Source organism: Glycine max, chromosome 18, assembly GCF_000004515.6.
Source record: "Glycine max cultivar Williams 82 chromosome 18, Glycine_max_v4.0, whole genome shotgun sequence".
Lineage (NCBI taxonomy): Eukaryota > Viridiplantae > Streptophyta > Magnoliopsida > Fabales > Fabaceae > Glycine > Glycine max.
The window spans coordinates 5,434,717-5,453,966 of NC_038254.2; the positions used below are offsets into that span (position 1 = coordinate 5,434,717).

Sequence of the window (19,250 nt, forward strand, 5' to 3'; positions counted from 1 at the left end):
GCTTTCAGTATGCTACTAGTTTTATATTACTTTTTAGTGTAGTTTTCAATCATCTAATCTTTTTTTTTTTCTTTCAAATCATCAATTAAATAGAAATTTCTTAATACGTTATGATTGTACATCATTTTTGTCAATCAGGATTTTTGTAAGAATTTTTATGATTCGTTTCGTCTTTTTAACCAGCTTCGGTTCGAAATACATTTGAGTTGTAGTTTGGATTTTAAAAATTAAACTTTGTGTATTTTAAGTTGTATTTTGGCTTGTCCGATCCTAACTCAGTATAGTATTTTATATTAATATATGTATTATAATAAAATATATGTTTTTTCAACTATCAAGTATTATAATAAAATTTCTTGATAGAATCAATAATATATCTTACATAACAGTATATTATACTTATATTGATAATATTTATTTTAAAATATACAATATAAGATATATCTTGATTTTAATTTTATGATTTATATGTGTGGGTGTCAATATTTGGATATGGGCTACAGAATACTCTGGTTTTTTTTTTTATTAAAGAAAAAACTAAAGTGGGTTTGGCTCTTGAGGTATAATTGCATAATAATCAGAGAAGCATAAGCCTACTTGTTAAAAATAGGCAATGCATTGAAAAAGTACATAAATATGGGAGCATATACATGCTTGTCAATTCCACCAGTGGAGTGTGAACATCACGCAGTTATGGGAAGACAATATAAGAAACACATTTGTGGTCCATTATGGTAACAAGTTTGGTTTGGGGTAATAATGATCAGTTTCCTATAGTTTGGTGCTAGCACTACCAATCTTCTTCAATTCTTGAAATGCTTGTATGGTCTCTGAATCAAAACCACCTGCAAATTGAATGCTTTGGTGGTTCACGACATGAACAATAGGAAATTAATGTTCCTTTTGTGAAAAATTGAGGAGATACTGTAATATACCTACCTGGTGTACTCTGAATGCGAACCTAACTCCTTGTACCAAGAGGTTATCTTCTTGTGAAGCTTCATTAGATTCCAATTCCTTGGTTACCCGTTTCATGAATTCCCTTGCTAGCCTCAATGAACTCAGCTTCATCTGCATGCAGCCAAATATACTAGGTTAATCAATTATTGTCATGTCATTAGTTAATAGTTAACTACCTTGGTTCTTGAATAAACAAAAAAAATACTTCTTACCCATTGGTTAACTAACCAATATATCCTATTTCTTCAAAGTGCCTACGTTGTTTAGAGCAATTAAAAGCTTCTCTTACTTTCCAAGTGTAGATGTCATTTTTTTTATAAAAAAATTCAAAAAGGAATAAAGGGTATTGTGCTCTTAGTAGGTGTTGATTATCAATGAAAAATTTATATATAATCAATTAATCAGAAATCATAGTTATATGACTTTTAACATAGTTATTATAAAAGTTGATAAATTTATCATACATAATAATTTTTTTTAACCTTAACCCTTAGGTTCATCAAAAGAAAGAGATCCTAACTAATTTGGAGTTCGGCCGGGAGGTAAGTAAAGTCTGACCAATAATTGTTTTCAAGTAGGATCAAACTCAAGTATTACCTAAACAATTTAACCTTTAACTTCAGCACATACATTAATCACTTGTGTCCAATCACTTGGTTTCATAAATAGTAATTTGTGATTGGATGATCCTTGACTTTTACACTATTAATGCATAGTGCGTGTATTATTTATTCATTAATTATTATTAGTTCAACAAGCAAGTTTTATTACAAATTGCAAAAATAAGCCAAATATTGCCTACCTGACCAATGAGACCTGTGTCCAGCATCCATTCCCAAGGGATATGAAAACTCCTATATCTTTTACTTGCACTCTCCCTTGTCCTCTCCGCACTGTTCACACTTCTCTCCAACCTGCACATTGAAAATGGATCTTGGAATGACTTTAAAGCACTGCATAAACACACTAAGCTACTGAACATTCTAGTTTTGTACATGCTCGCCTGTCCTGGAGTGCTAGAATCTTTTTCAAAGCCAGAGCCAATGGCTCTTTTGGATTGCCCTCAAATGATGAGACTTCTGATTCAAGGTTCTTCAGATCTCGGTAGTTGCAAGAAGCTTCCCTGAGTGCATCTGTTTTTTGCTCTGGCCAAAGTGGAAAATGCTTTAGCACTGAACGTTCATCCACCAGTGATGATAGCTCCCCATCTAGCCATTTCACAAATGCCTCTATTCTGAAATATCTGCATATGTGGCTGACTCTACCTCTTTTATCAAGAAACTGATGAACTCCCCTTGTCTTTGAACATCTGATTTTATCTGCCCCATAAGTATAACATGAGATGAGACACTGGTGCCACATGACATGGACAAATATAAATAAGAAAATTTTTAAAATCATGGTACATGACAAGACTATAATACCATGTATAAAATTAACACAAATTTAACATAAAACACTAATCTTTTATCAGAAGAGAAAATTGATGTTTTGAAAACAGGCATAGATCTTTCTTAACATAAAATAATTTATAACTTATCTAATATTGTGATATTCCCATCTCCATCTCAATTAATACAAAGGTTTTCAAGGTAAAATGTAGCTAAGAGCATTCAAAGTGTCCACATAAATACATCTATGATGAGATATTATGACACAACTACTATTTAGTGTTCTTGCTTCCTTGAGTATCAAGATAGCATTGCTTGATATATGTAAATATTTATCAAAACTTGAAAAACGAGCAGATAGCAGCTAAACTTACAGCCGACAGAAAAGTAGGTCGATTTTCAATTTCCTCAATCATGTTTCTGGTGAATGCAACTGCAGGAGTTCCATTGGTACTTATATTGTTATCATTGTTGGCATCTTTTCTTGTGAGAGAACGATACAGTTCTATTACTTCTGGCACACGACGCACTGCTTTCAATCCAACTAGGGATTTTGGTGGTGTTGGAGGTGGTGGTGCTGCTGCTGTTGTAGCATTGACAATGGCTGCAGTCTCATTCCTTCCTCATTTTTGTGCAAAGGAAGAAGAGGATTGGAAGCAGGCATTGGTGGAGGTGGTGCTGTTGTTGGCATTGGCAATGGCTGCACTTTTACTCCTTTCTCACTTTTGTGTGAAGGAAGAAGAGGGTTGGAAGAAGGCCTTGGTGGAGGTGGTGGTACTTTTACTGATCTGTCCTTAATTTTAGGTGTTTCTTGCAAATCTGAATTTGTATGCACTTTCTCTTTTGTTGGACTCTTTTCAAGCATGGCTACCTTAACTGCTGCTTTTTGCTGAAGGGCATCCAAGCTGTTACCATCCATGGATTTTTGTATCTTCTTCCATAGCATGGATATCCTCTCTATGTTATGTGCTTTGAGTGACATTATCTGTGATTTCAAACGCGCTACTTCTTGTCTGAGATCCTTGTTTTCTTTCTCTAGTGACTCATTTCTTGTCATTTGGACTTCAAGATTTTTCTTGAGGGGGATGATCTTAGGCTCGTTCTTTAATGACATTTTCCCTCCTTAGAAGGATGGTTATAGTATGTGTTGTTATACGGAAGAACAAAGCAAAAGCAAGCTGTGAAAATATGAAAAGGCAGAAAAATAGAATACTGGAATTTATAACTTCAAGCACACTAATTATAAGCATGCTACTGCTCCTTATAAAACTAAAGCATGACTGAAAAATAAGAAACACCACAAGTTAGTGCTCTTAAAAACAAAACAAATCAGAAAACCTCACAATAACATCTGTTAAAGACATGGCCTGCTTACCATTTAATTTATTCAGTAACTGAAAGCTAAGGCATTTTTCAACAATGTGCTTATAGAATTAATATTTGTTGGATCTGAAAGAATGCCTCAGAAGAAGGTTGCGATGGCCTTATGGATATGCTGAGTAAATAAATTTGTTGATTGTTGGACGATGGACAATAAAGATAGGGTGGGCAATGATAACACTGGTAAATCACTAATAAAGAAAATAGAGCCAAACACCAAGAACAGAGAGTAAATCACTCAGAATCTTTATTGCTTATAGAAGAACTCAGAATAGAGAATTACAACTGAATCCCAATTCAGTTAGTCCCAAATCCCAATATGCCAAAAACTCCTTTACCATCAATTAGAGCTCTTATTTATAGTACTTTTTAACTAACAGAATTCAGTTAGTTATTCCTAACAGAATTCAGTTAGTTATTCCTGCCAGGCTTCCTAACATACACTTTGGTAATAAGAGGTTTAGGCATTCTCTTAACCCTATCAATACTCCCCCCCCCCCCCCCAAAAGAACCACCTTGTCCTCAAGGGAAAACTGAGGAAAAACCTCTAAAATCTGAGTAGCTGACTCCCAAGAGTTCTCACAAGTTGGTAATTGGTCCCATTGAACCAAAACTTCCAACTTTCCCCAAGCATCCTTTCTCCATTGAAGAATTTCAACCGGCTGAACCTGTAGTTCCATTTCTTTAGAAAGTAAAGGAGGCAGTGGTTGAGGGTGCTGAAGAGGTTTGAGTGACTTTTTCCAGCAAAGATACATGAAATACAGGGTGAATTTTAGCATGAGCAGGGAGCTTCAACTTGTATGCTACAGGACCAATAACCTTCTTCCATTTTGGTTCCTGTTGTACCTCTTGAAACCAATCCTCAGAATTAGCTAACTGTATTACAGAAACAGCAGCATACATAGCCTTTATGGAGAAAGCATCAGCGACTGAATTTTCCTTGCCTGGCTTGAATTGGATCTCAAAATCAAATCCAATGAGCTTCACAGCCCACTCAAACTGCTCCTTAGTAAAGAGCCTCTAGTCTGTGAGGGATTTCAAACTCCTTCGATCAGTCTTGATAACAAAGTGTCTCTCCATAAGATAGTGTTTCCATTTTTGTACAGCTTGCACAACTGCCATCAACTCTTTTTCATAGACTGACTTTAGCTGTGCTTGAGGGGAGAGTCCTTTTCTCCAAAAAGCCAAAGGCCTACCCTCTTGCATAAGAACAGCCCCTACTCCTTTACTAGAAGCATTTATCTCCAAAACAAAGGTTTTTGAAAAATCAAGAACTGCTAATAAAGGCAAACTGACCATGGCAGATTTTAAAATTTCAAAAGCTAGAGTAGCTTCTGGTGTCCATACAAAGCTATCCTTTTTCAGTAATTCAATCAAAGGCTTTGCTATTTTACCATAGCCTTGGGCAAATCTTCTATAGTATCCTGTTAGTCCTAAAAACCCCCTCAAACTCTTCGAATCTTTAGGAACTGGCCAAGAACTCATTGCTGCCACCTTGGATTTATTTGCTGCCACCCCTGAACCAGAAATGATGTGGCCAAGATACTCTAAACTGGGCTTAGCAAAACTGCATTTCTTTCTGTTGGCAGTTAAAGAATGAGAACTTAAAGCTTCTAACACTTGCCTCAAATGATCCACATGAACCAACTCATCCTTGCTATAGATTAGAATGTCATCAAAAAATACCAAAGCAAATTGCCTAAGGAATGGCCTCAATACGTCATTCATAAGGCCTAGAAAAGTTGATGGAGCATTGGTAAGACCAAAAGGCATGACCACAAAATCTTAGTGCCCCTCATGAGTCCTAAAGGTTGTTTTCTCAATATTTGAATCTTTCATTCTGATTTGGTGATATCCAGCCTTCAAATCCAATTTAGTGAAGATAGTAGCTCCACCAATTTCATCCAAAAGCTCCTCTATTATTGGAATTGGAAATTTATTAGGTATGGTTATCTTGTTTAAAGCTCAATAATCCATACAAAATCTCCAACCCCCATCTTTCTTTTTGACTAAGATAATAGGGCTAGAATAAGGACTTAAGCTAGGCCTTATGACCCCTAATTCCATCATTTCCCTAACCATCATCTCTATCTCATTTTTCTGATAATGAGGATACTTATAAGGCCTCAGATTAGGAATAGAAGCACCTTCTGTTAATTGGATGGCATGATCATGTCTTCTTATTGGAGGTAACCCTTGAGGATCAACAAAAACATTCGCAAATTCTGCTAACAAATCTAGAACAGCTGCAGGAATTTCCACTTTTTCAGTGGCAGCCTCACTAGAAGATTCACAATGAATCATTAATCCTTCTCCTTCCTCCTTCAGAATCTGCATCAAAGCCCCTAAAGAAAGTGCAGTTCTTGTCAATGCAGGATTTCCAGAAATCTTAATCAATTTGACTCCCTGTTTGACAGTAAGTTCCAGCTTGCCAAAATCAGCCTTGATTTCCCCCAAACCAGCTAACCAATCCAACCCCAAAACAATATCCACCCCTTTCAAAGTAAACAAATAGAAATCCTGTTCAATTTCGAGTTGCTGCAATTGGAACTTTAATTTGGGACACTTTCCTTTGCACCTCACTTTATGGCCATCTCCCACCTCCACAAGGTAAGAAGGAGTATCTTGAACTCTCAAGTTCAGTTTATCCACCAATTCTGTAGCTATAAAATTGTGGGAAGCCCCACAATCCAACAATATCACAATAAAATGGTCCTGTAATAAACCCTCCACTTTCGAGGATTTTGAAGTGGTAAATCTAGACATAGAGCATAATGATAATTGCAAGGATTTAAAAGTCTGCAAACTATCTTTTTGTTCCTCTTCCTCTACCTCTTCTTCTTCTGCTTCTAGTATTATCATTCTGAATTGCCTATTTTTGCATCTATGTTCTCTAGTAAATGGCTCATCACATCTAAAACATAGTCCATTTACTCTTTTCTCCCTCATTTCTGCCTCAGTTAAATGCTTAAATTCCCCATTCCTATTCCTCCCATTTTCTACAATTTGGCTTTGCCCTATACCACTCCATGTACTACTCATAACAGAAACTTCATTCTTCTTATCATTTCCCAATTTAGACTCCAGAGTAACAGCTTTAGTGTAGGGACTACTTCTAGAATAACTAGAAGTTTTAGCATAGCTATAACTATTCCTCTTATTAAGCAACACATTCTTTTGTTCTATCAATAAATCTTTTTGAATGATTTCTGATAAAGAATGTAAATCATACAATTTTACCTCTACTTGCAACTCTTCCTTAAGGCCATTTAGAAAAATTCCAATAACGAATTCTTGATCAATAGTCCTCAATGCTCCCACATTCTTCTCAAAATCTTTCACAAATTCCTCCACAGCGCTTGTTTGCTTGAGAGATAGCAATTGTTCAAACGGATTTTGAATCAGGGAAGGTTGAAATCTCCTCACAACAGCAAGTTTGAACCTCTCCCAATTTGAATTTGGATTGCACCTCTCCCACCATTGATACCAACTCAAAGCTTTTCCCTCCAAAGCCATCACAGTCGCTTGCATCTTTTCATCTTCAGTGACATCTTTCAACAAAAAATATCTCTCCAATCAATGCGTCCAGCCAAATGCATCTTCTCCAAAATCGGAATCTCCAGCTTGCACCATTTCTCCCTTCGATTCGTATCCTCAAGATGACCACCACTGCTGTCGATTCCTTCAAGAATTGGACCTCCCTCGCGATCACAATCTCGATTTTGGCCAAATCGCGTGACAATCTCTGTGATTTTTTCCTCGTGTTTCTTCGCCAGAGCTTCAACAAGCTCCAATTGAATCCTCATCTCCTCACGCTCTTGCTCCCAATCTTCAAAGTTTCACGCCATACTCTTGGTCTTCATACGCAATGTCTAGAATCGTGAATCTCATGGCACCAGATCGGTGCTCTGATACCATTGATAACACTGGTAAATCACTGATAAAGAAAATAGAAGAAAACAGAGTCAAACACCAAGAACATAGAGTAAATCACTGAGAATCTTTATTGCTTATAGAAGAAGAACTCAGAATAGAGAATTACAACTGAAAAAGGTTCAACTGAATCCCAATTTAGTTGAACTTCTGTACCCAACTCTAACTGAATCCCAATTTAGTTAGTCCCGAATCTCAATATGCCAAAAACTCCTTTACCATCAGTTAGAGCTCTTATTTATAGTACTCTTTAACTAACAAAATTCAGTTAGTTATTCCTAACAGAATTCAGTTAGTTATTCCTATTACTGCCAGGCTTCCTGACATACACTTTGGTAATAAGAGGTTTAGGCATTCTCTTAATCCTATCAGACAACAACGCTGGTCATTTGGTTCAATACTCTTACAACGGAGGGTAGGAAAAAAGAGTACCATGGTGAGGTTTCTTGAAGTGAAAAAGTTTTCACAAGGAAAGTTGTTGATTACTACCGCATGCCAAATAAGATCACTTTGATATCTAGTATTAATATTTTTTTTTTATCAATTTATTATGTTATTCAATGTCCCTTGTGAACTCCTTTACCTCCCCTTCTACCAACTTCAAAGTTCAATCTTTATGCTACCAAAAGAGTGTGAAGTGATTGAAATTGGTAATTTTTTGTGACAATTGAGAGAGGTTGAGCTTCTGTAATCATTTGGGTGATGAGCGAGAAAGTAGTCAGGCAGAAAAAAAATTTCAAAGTCCTTCAAATATTTGTTTTAAACTACAAATGAAAAGTTATGCCATTACCAACCCAGATTCCCTGCATTCACACATTCACATAGTTGTGAATTAGAAGATTCAAATCTTGGATTGTTATTTTAAGTCTAATCTATTAAGATAAAATGAATCTTCTAATCTTCATCCAATAGTTACGAGTTACATTAACTAATTGCGTAAATGTGTAAAATCCATGACTATAAGACATTTGGGTCCATGTGATTACATACTTGAAGCCACTATCTATCTGAACTTAAGAGGCAGTGATTTATTCAGCCTCTTTAGATTTAGTGTGTTTAATTTAGTTGATTTTAATGAAATAATTATTATTTTTATTAATTTCTTGAAAGAAATTTTGAAAAAGAAATTATTTTCACAAAATTAAGCAAAAACAAAACATGCACCCTGATCTATTAGGATTACTTCAAATCTTCAATGAAAAATGTCTGAGATCATATCTCCTTTTAAGCATTCCATTCACATTTTAGCAATGAATGTGATATGAAGATATTCCATTTGATGGATATAAGATAGAATGCTAGTTTGATCAATGGATAGAACTATGTTTGGATTATCGTAAAAAATTTATTGGATAGTGTGAAATATACTTTTGGACAAGAAATTCATTTATATCTTTTACTCTCAACAACGTATTTCTAAAAAAAAGTCTAAACGATACTCAAACATATACTAAATCAAGTGATTAAAGAAAGAGAAGAAAGTCTATATAGGTTTGAGTTAACCTAACTCAAGTTTGGTCCAATAAGAAATTGACCTCGCTTGATTAAACTAAGTTTAACTCATTTTAAGCTCGTTAATTGCTTAAATTAATAAGTCAATGTTAAGTCTTATATTAGCTGAATTAGCTCAATCAACCAAATTTATAACTTACAAATATATATTTTTATGAACATTCTATTGAAAACATAATTTAGTTAAACCAAAAAATTAAAAGGAAATATTAATAATTTTAAACTAAAGTATTATTGTTGAAAAGCTTTATATATTAAAACTTTCAGAACAATGAGTTAAGAAATTAAATGAACAAAAACTTAAGCACAACTCGTTTAAAATGAGTAATTTTTTTTTACTCATGAGTTATAAATAAAGTGAGTAGGAAGTGGGCTTAGGAATTGACTTCACTCACTTCAAATGCTAAATCCAAAACCAAGCCATATATATATGATACGAGTTTGTGATTTTCCCAACTCTTTATCTTGAGAAGTTAACATCCCACCCCCGTAAAAAAGATAGGTCCTATATATGAATAAAAGATTTTTTATTTTTCTCTTTTTCTCAATCATCAACAATTATCTCGTTTATTGAAGAAGTATCTGCATATAACTTTCTCTGTATTAATGTCTGAGAGTAACGTTCATGTTCAATTGGTAGACTAGAAAGTGGAAACAATGGTTTGTTTGTTCCCCCTATGGAATAGGAGGTAACTTAGCTTGCCTTTTTTTTTTTTTAACTTTTCCTTGGACAGAAAAAGAAAAAAGTGCAGAGCCAAGACACTACACAGTAAATATAGTACTCCCTGTGTTTCTTTTTAACAGTCAAACTTTTGAAAAAAAAATATATTTCTATTTATCTGTCATTTAAAATTTAAGACTATATTAATTATTCTTTTATCTATTGTATCCTTATTTGTCTCTTAATCTTTAATTAATTTACATATGGATTTATTATAGAGTGAAAAGGAAAATGGGCAAAATAAAAAATTTCATAACTATTTACTGGAATCAAATTGATTACATTTCTTGATTTTTTTTACAAAAAAAAACCTTAAACACACATAAAAAGAAACGGAGGGAGTAACATAAAAGAAATAATAAATTCTGTCATTTATTATGTATGACGGAAGTAGGTGCTACACCTCAGGGAAAGTTTGGAGATTTTTTTTAATGAAATTTCTTCAACAGACAGCTATAAACATTATTATGCACTTGAAACAGTAAAGTTGGTAGAATATATACATCGATTGCTTGTTTAACTACCCACATGAGTTGCTTGCAACAGTTGAACATGCTAGTATGCCCATTATGCATGCTTATCATTTAATTATCCATCCTTCTCCAAGCTCAACTAGGGTCCATACCATATGTACACGTCTAAGTCCAACCAATATGTGACATTTTTGTCCAAAATTAAAACTGTGACATTGATGACTGATCAGTGGACGTGGTAAAAAAAAACAAGGGTTCAAAGCTTTGCAGCTACTGCTTAAAAGGAAAGAGAAAGGTTAATGACAAATTGTCTCTATAATCCAATTTAATCACCAAACTAGTCCAAGAAAATTTCAACCATGATTAGTTATGATCACACTCTTACACATTTCCAACTATTAATTGAAATTTATGCATGTCTCACTAAAAAAATTTGACAACTCGTTTCAGTGAGACTTTTACCTATTAGTATATCATGTGTTGAAAAGAGTGTGTAACTAACATTTCTTTTCTCACAGAATAAGCCAAAATGAAATGAGCCATTTGTATATCAGTAATATATCACTGAAAGACTCCTCTATCCACAAAATAAAAGACCAAGAAACTGAAAGTAGGTAGTTGAGATGAAAGAATAATAGAATAAGCACATTTTATTAGAAAATTTGTCAGTGAAATATAATTCTCTTGTGTGAAACAGTTTTTTTTTTAATTACATTATTTGATACATAACTATGGAGACCTAGAGATCAATGATTAAAAATCTACCTCTGATTAATCTTGACCATTGATTGGCCTGTGTAGGTCATTGTCAGTGTCACTCTTTTAAACCAACATTTGGCTTTAAAAATTTAGACATAGTATTTTATGCCAACCTCTAGCAAAGAAGTATGGGAAACATCCAGAACAGCATCAAACTCTCTGCAATTCTTGCTTAGAAATCCAAAAACAACATCTATAGCAAATTTCTTTAGGATGGAAGATGAGTTCTTTGCCTTTGCAAGGGAATGGCCTAGTATATAGGTAACACCAAATTCTTTAGCTTTCATAATCTGCAGAGACTCATCTTTGTAGAAAGACTTTTCAGGATGGTTATCACCATTCATCATTACCTGCAAAACACATGAAGATGGGAGCGAGTACTTTTCACAACATGACTTATCAGAAGTGTTTTGTGAAAGAGAAACAGCATGATCTTCCACATTTGAGTTTCCATCGTTTGCAGACCATTCATGTGTTGGTTCTTCTATGCTCTCCCCCTCTGATTCCACAAAATATATTATAGAAGATATCAATTTGTTTTCAAAATTATATTTCTCCTGCTGAATGTCCTTGTAACCATACCTGACAATGCAATGAAACATGCCAAGCTCCTTTGAACTGACCCTACTGATGACCAACCGTTCAGTTTCACTGCATGAGGGACTTGAACAGATTTGACACAGACAAAAACCAGCACCTGATGGAATGCTGGCAAGTTTGTAACAAAGTGACCAAACATAGCAGGGAAACCAGAAGCCAGATTAGAGTACATGAGTCCTACTCCCGGGACACGAACCATACCGAGGGAAGGTCCCATAGATAGCATCCTATTCATTGAAACCTTGTTTTCCACATCGAATTGGTGTTTCTTCATTGTTCCATAGTTCCATGTGTACATTATACAATTAAAGATAAAGCACAGCACAAGTGAGATCCACCCTCCTTCAGGGACCTTGCAGATACAAGCTGAGATGTAAAGAAGTTCAATTGATCCGAACAACAGCAAACATGCAATGGCTTTTATTATTCCTTGCTTCCACACAATCACAATTACTAATGTCATCAAGCATGTTGTCACAAACATAACAGTGATGACTGCCAGCCCTACACAACCAGCAAAATAGTTAAATATACATGTCAATACTTCAAACATCACACTCATAGTGGAAAAAGAGTGTACCATATGCATGACCTATCACGTTAGTGTCCCTTAGGCCAATTGTGATAGCTAAACAAAAGCACATCAATATCCAATTGACTTCTGGGATGTATATCTTCCCATATATTCTGGTTGAAGTATGAATAATCTTCACTGAAGGAAAACAATTTAATGCATGGCACTGGCTTATGATGGAAAAGGTAGCAGAAATTACTGCTTGACTTCTTAAAATGGCTTCAAAAGTTGCCACTGTGGACACTGGCCAAAACACAGCTTCTGCAGAGTAAAAATAGTGACAGTTTCACTGGAGAGACCAAAAATAATATAGATAGTCTGTGGTACCTAAATTCTTGCCTAGTATGGCTTTGTAGAAACTTCTTCGAATGTCTTCATGATGCCTAGAGAGGAATGCAGCCTCACCCATATATGCCAGAATGAGGCAGGGATATACTAGACATGTGAAAGCTATCTGAGATTAAAGTACTACTGTTAAAGCATAATTCATTTTGGTTAATTTGGTATGGCAGATCAACATAACGGCATAAAGTTAGTTAAATTATAATGTCAATTTACCTTTATAGGGAGAGCAGAAAAATGGCCCAAGTTAGCAAACATGGTCTCCACACCTGAGAGTATTCAGAGAAAAATCACTTCCAGAACTCCAACTGGCTGCTAATAAAATAGCTTAGACATATATAATAAGTACCTGTGATTGAAAGCACCACTCCTCCTAATGACAACCATGCTTCAATCCCAATTGTTTTGATGAACTTCACCATGTAGATTGGGCAAAGTGCACGGTATATTTTCGGGTTCCAGTGGAATATGTTGTATATACCAATACTGCTGATACACAAAAGCCATATTGCAACAACTGGAGCAAACAAAAAAGCAACTCTATGTGTGCCATGATGCTGAATGGAAAATAGCCCCACTAAAATGACACATGAGACCATTATAACATAATCTGCACGAAAAATCACCTGAGGTTTTTATGGACTGTAAATGGATGATCTATGACAGGTAAATGACAGATGCTTGCTGGACTTACTATCATGGAGTTCGCTGATTTTAACTTTTAACACCTGAAACTGCAGCAAGAACTAAAAGGAAAATAGACACAAAGGAGAAACACACATATAAGTCTAAAAATATATCAACTCCAGTACTAACTATTAAGTCATAAGTCATGATCTTATAACAAGTACACCAACTAAAGAAAAAAAATTAATATTGATCGAAGAATTTTGCAATGACATGGATTGAATTGAAAAGTAAAAAAACATTTTATTCATGACACATAGTCTAACTGAGTTATGAGCAATCACCTAAGAGAACTTGATATTACATTTTAACCTAAAATCTTAAAACTCAAGTTTGAGTCTTTTTCTCACTTATATAATATTCAACTTTTTCATTTTTATTCGATGTGAGACTTCACCTCATACTTATACTTCAACAAAGGACTAATCACACCATCCCCAATTGCCATACAGGTTCCTAGCAGGACAAAGATCAGAAGTCCTTTCCGAATCCCTGGGTGCTTTTCAAAGAATAACTTCACAACAGAACACTGCCATGTGTCTGCAGAATCCTCTGTGGCATAAGTAGACAATTTCTCATCTATGGATTGTTGATTGGGTAAAATGCTTAGTCTTCCATTTCGACAGAGAAGTGAGTATAATGCAAAGGTTACCCCTGCACAAAAGTGATTTGCTATCTCATATTCATATTATTCATCAAAAGCGATATTATTATAGTCATTCTTGCTTATTGACATATTGTTCAATCCATAAAATAAGAGGAAGTAAATTGACCGGAAACTTCTATTTTAGAATAAAGAATAGTAACTATATGTAATTAAGTCTGATTATCCTGTCAATTAATTAAAAATGTAGCACAATTATATTACAATACACTCATGAAAAAAAGGAGAAAACAACTATGTTCATAATTATATAAATCCAAAATGAGCAAATCACCACGGTGGCATATTTATAGTCTATGCTTTTGTCATTGTGTGATTTCATGTGACATGCATGACACAAATAGCCAGAAACTAGTGGAGTGATTATTTTCCTGGGAAACAAAGTGATTACAAAATTGCGCATCCTTCCCAAATAGCATCTTGAAGATTTGTAGGGCCGGATAGACATACTTCAAAATATTATAAAAAAAAACACTAGAATCATCAGCAGCATAAACACAGGCAAAATGTCATCTTTGTTCATATCTCAATTTCATTAAATTCTCCTTCATTTGTTTGCACCTCGCTTGCACATGATCATTCTCACCGCAATAGTAACATTACATGTTACTCATATTTCGTTGCGGGTGCGATTGCGATTTTGATCTTCTTCTTGGTTCATCATGTCTCCTTGAATGATTCCTCCCTCACTCAGACTTCACCACGGCTATTGCATTGTGTTCATCATCAACATCAACATTTTCAGCTCTCATTATTCTCTCATTTTCTCTAAGAGCGATGATCACCTCATCCAAATTCAAAGTTCATCTTCCCACAAGTAACATTTGAACCAAAGCTTTGAAGGACCTTGGTAGTGAGGCCAACAACAACAACGTTTGCTCTTCATCTGAGAGTTTATCATCTGCATTCAACTGATTGAACTTATTGGTGTGGTCATGGAAATCTCCTCTTGTCTCCATTTTGAGTTAATACAACTCAATCTTCAAATAAAGTCGATTGGTTAGTGACTTTGACGCATAGATATTCTCAAACTTTTCCTACAAGGCCTTCGGTGTTGTCTCTTTCAACACGCTGTGTTTTATCTCGGGAGGAAGGGTTAACCGAATCGTGCTCATAGCCCTCCTTTGGATCTTAGTCCACTCGGTTTCATTTATGGAAACCAACCTCTCATCTTCTAATGCCTGATCAAGACATTGTTGCACTAAAAGGTTTTAAATAGTATTTTGCCAAATCATAAAATTTATTTTTCCGTCAAACAAAGGTATCTCGAACCTTTGTGTGCTCACAGTCATAACTCTGATACCACCGTTGGGTAATCAAGACTCCCACAAACAAAATTATTCACACCCACAAAGGATCATGATAACAAACAAATATTTAATTACTTTAATTATTATAATAGACATTAAAAAAATAATGAAAAGAAAAGATAATTAGATATTTTTGTCCAAAATTTTTATGCAAATTGCTAATACACACCAATATATATATATATATATATATATATATATATATATATATATATAACCAAATTCGTTACATTCAAGTTAGGCCTAGGTTTATAGTTCTCAGTTCTCACCATAAGAAAAGGTCTAACAATTGCCAAATGGAAATGGAAGGATCCTTTGATGTTTGATCTCCGAAGGTCGACGTGGTGGTGGGCCTTAGGCCCAATCAGTTTTGACATTTCTGAATTACTAATGATGATTTGAAATTTTGTTAACGTGACATGCGTTTGCGTTGTGATTAATCTTTTCGTGGTGTGTTTGTGTATCTTGTTGCTAACGTGTGGATAAGCTTGCCATTTGAAGGGATGGGTCAGTAAGCAACAAACAGGATTTAGGATTTAGGATTTTCTTTTTCATTTCAAGTTTTTTTTTTTTAATCTTATTGGTTGAGGTTTTCTTATTCCATTAACACAAAGCAAAAAGGACACCAAATTGCAAGTGCCACAAGCTGTTGTGTGCAAGTGTACACTATGATTTTGATTTTGTGCACACTCACGCAAAGATCACAGCCTCATACAACTCTTCGTCCCATGCCTGATTTCAACTAGAACATGTGGGGTACATGGTGCAGCCAAATCCATGCATGTGTTGTGCTCAATAACAAACAAACAGTGTTTGGAATCAATTTTACCGGTTAAAATTGTGGTATGATCGTGAAAAATCAGAAACAATCAAGATTGTTTCAATGTAACCGTAGAAAAAAAATGCATAATCGTATCGCATCACCAAACATACGCTTATTAGTTCCTGAATATTCTTAAGAAAAATTCTCAAGATATTTTTGTCACAGTGCCATGAAAAGTAATCAACATAAATAATCCCAAAACATAAATATGTATTTAAATACTCCAAGAACAAACAAGGTGATTTCAATAATTTACAGTACAACCTGTAAATGTTCTTTTTCATTATTATTCCTTTTTTCTTATCAACATTTTCCCACACGCACTGACTCCTCCAACTAGCTTTACTCTCCCTGTAGTTGCACTGCACCAACCACCCCCTCCCACCCAAATTCCAAATTTTTATTTTTACCCTTTCGTTTTCTAAACCTTTAAATTCCAAATTTGTCCCTACATGAAGTCCCTTTTCTACCCTCACGCTCCCAATATTTCCCGGACATGCCCCGTCTTTAACGTCCTCAGAACTGTCAACCGCCACCGCCGGTTCCGCATCGGAAGCGAATTCCCTCACCACCACCCAACCTTCTGTTTCCCAATTTACCCTTACCCTCATCGCCAGTTTTCCAATTCTACTCCTCGCAAAATTTTCATTTTCAATTCTCGTTTCTTCTTCTTCTTCTTCTTCTTGGTCGAACTCGGCGAACTCCGTGTCAACTCGGTCGAGAACACACCGCGGCGACGATTCCGCAATCTCGCCACACGGCAACAAAAACGGATGCTGCAGCAGCTGATCGCAGCTCCACCGCCGCCACGGTTCCCTCCTCAAACACTTCTCCAGAAAATCCCTTCCGAGCTCCGACAACCGCCTCGGAAATTCGGGCACCTCGCCGGAGAACCCGATCCGACTCAGCGCGTCGAAGGAGTTTCCCTCCCACGGCGGTTTTCCGGTGAGCATCTCGATCACCGTGCATCCCAACGACCACACGTCCGACGCCGGACCCTGCCACTCCCGGCGAATCACCTCCGGCGCCATCCACAGCGGACTCCCGCGCGGCACCACCGCCGGAAACCCCTCGCCGGAGAACTCCGCCGCCGATCCGAAGTCGGCGAGTTTGCAATTGAAACCTTTCCCTCCGTCTCCGACGAGGACGTTCTTTCCTTTCACGTCGCAGTGAACGACGCCGTTTGAGTGCACGTGCTTCAGCGCGCTCACAAGGCACCACGTGTAGCGTCTCACTAAAACTTCGTCCACGTCAGCGTCCAGGTCAGCGAGCGTACCACGTGGCATGTACTCCATGTGAAGGTTCCGCTGCTCGCACGTGGCGTCGTCGCCGAGAAAAGTTACCACGTGCGGAGAGGACATGCGCCGGAGAATCCGAATCTCATTCTCCAACGCTTCGAGCTGACCCGGGAGACCCGTTTTTAAATCCACGGACTTCACCGCGAAATTTTGAGTTTGATCGTCGCGTTTGCGAAGCGCGACGCTGACGGTGCCAAACGCGCCCTTACCAATGCACTTCCCTCTTATCCAAGAAAAACCCATTTTATAAGCTTGTAACTCAACTTCACTTGGTTCAAATGATGTTTTTTTTTCTCTGGGTTGCAATTCAAGTGATGTGAATGTGAATATATATAGTGTGGAGTGGGTGTGTTCTGTTTGGTTTCCAACTTGAACTTCTAATTTTTCTTTTTCTGTTTTTTTTTTCCTTTGGGACCTACGTGGAATTTAAATGGAAGTGGATAATTAACAAAAATGGTAGTCGCAAGAAGTTTCAAATGACCTAAATAGTGATAGAGATTAGAGACGGACGAATGGATTGAAAATAGTTTTTTTTCTTCTTTATTTTCGGATGTTTTGATCCTTATCCAATTTACTTGGATTTGAGTAAGTTTATCCACTTTACATCTTTTTTGCAAGATTAGATTGTCACTAATATTAACTAGTTAAGTATCTGTCTGAACATACAGATAAGTTATAAAATTAAATATATAATATAATTATATCTATTAAGTTATAATCATATACAATTTAGTAAATGAGAACTAAATTTTTTATAAAATTTAAAACTAAAACCTTTAAAATGTAAAACACAATACACAATATTTTACCTATTACTCTAAATAAACATAAAATAAATAGTCAAGATGAAAACTAACTGTAATCATACACTAAAAGTTCAACATTCAAAGTTTTAAAAACTCCAAAAATAACACATAAGCACTCCTTATTACCACCTCAAGTTTCAATGCACACCCAACTTATAATTAAAAAAAAAAAAAAACGCTACAAGCATAAAATTTTCCCACTCCACTTTCACATTTCAACAACCAAAACTACCACAGAAATTCAAAGCCTTCGGCACAAAGCCATGAGCATACACAAATGGCGCATCAAGCATAAAAGGTAAATTTGCAAGGAAGAAGATGAAAAGAAGTAAATGAGAATAAAAACTAATAAGATTGAAATATGTAATATATTTTATAAAATAATGTTGTCTATTTAGCTCATAAAATCAAAGCAACATCATTTATGCAAAATTTCACCAGAAAAAAGTTCTAAACAAAGTTTAGAAAGATTGGTAGAGTATAATACACTCAAATTACAATTAATCAATTCACAATAGAACAAAGTTAGATTTTGGATATGAAAACTTAAATATAATTTAGTGGCCAACTTCCAAATTATGGTAATTTGCAAAAGTGTTCCATTCATAACCAATCTTGACACTTTTCCTCCTCTGATTGTAAATAATCTTGCATTTTGTAGTCTCTTACAAATTAACATAGGTGAATTTTGCATCTTTCATAAATGAGTACATAGTAGGTAATAATTAGGCTTCAAATCCTAAATCCTAAATTTTCGGTAGGCGTAGGCGATATCTATGGTTACTCATTTTTAAAATTTTTATAAACAATGAAATACATATTTGATTTTATTGAGATTATTGTTGTTAGATATGTTATTTTTATGTTGATAGTTTATTATTTACAAAAGACTAAATTATGAAGTAAAAATCTAAAACTACAAACATATTGAAATGCATTCATGATAAATATATTGAATAACAATTGCAAGATTAATTTGGAACATTAGCTTGTCAATGTCATATGATAAATGATTTA

The 19,250-nt window shown here is 35.4% G+C and overlaps 2 protein-coding genes, 1 long non-coding RNA gene and 1 pseudogene across 3 annotated transcripts; all 4 read right to left on the reverse strand.

Moving 5' to 3' along the window:
* Nucleotides 1-683: 683 nt before the first annotated feature.
* On the reverse strand, nt 684-3,601 carry LOC100817303 (protein CHUP1, chloroplastic). Its single transcript, XR_005889701.1, has 6 exons — nt 3,027-3,601; nt 2,726-2,928; nt 1,964-2,279; nt 1,763-1,874; nt 926-1,071; nt 684-859 (listed from the first exon to the last, which is right to left on the reverse strand). It is a non-coding gene; the product is annotated as a protein CHUP1, chloroplastic (long non-coding RNA).
* A 2,095-nt stretch (nt 3,602-5,696) lies between these two features.
* LOC102667694 (uncharacterized) lies at nt 5,697-7,247 on the reverse strand. The gene has a single exon (XM_006603065.1). The coding sequence runs from the start codon at nt 7,245-7,247 to the stop codon at nt 5,697-5,699; it is 1,551 nt and encodes a 516-aa protein (XP_006603128.1).
* A 3,971-nt stretch (nt 7,248-11,218) lies between these two features.
* Nucleotides 11,219-15,167, reverse strand: LOC100817834 (potassium transporter 1-like; annotated as a pseudogene).
* Nucleotides 15,168-16,116: 949 nt separating this feature from the next.
* LOC100818366 (mitogen-activated protein kinase kinase kinase 18) lies at nt 16,117-18,183 on the reverse strand. The gene has a single exon (XM_014770349.3). It carries the CDS (start codon nt 17,668-17,670, stop codon nt 16,132-16,134), a length of 1,539 nt encoding a protein of 512 aa, XP_014625835.1. The 5' UTR covers nt 17,671-18,183; the 3' UTR covers nt 16,117-16,131.
* Nucleotides 18,184-19,250: the final 1,067 nt, after the last annotated feature.

Coding starts and splice junctions, on each gene's coding strand:
- LOC102667694 (XM_006603065.1), bottom strand. CDS start 7,247: ATGGCTTTGGAGGGAAAAGCTTTGAGTTGGTATCAATGGTGGGAGAGG.
- LOC100818366 (XM_014770349.3), bottom strand. CDS start 17,670: ATGGGTTTTTCTTGGATAAGAGGGAAGTGCATTGGTAAGGGCGCGTTT.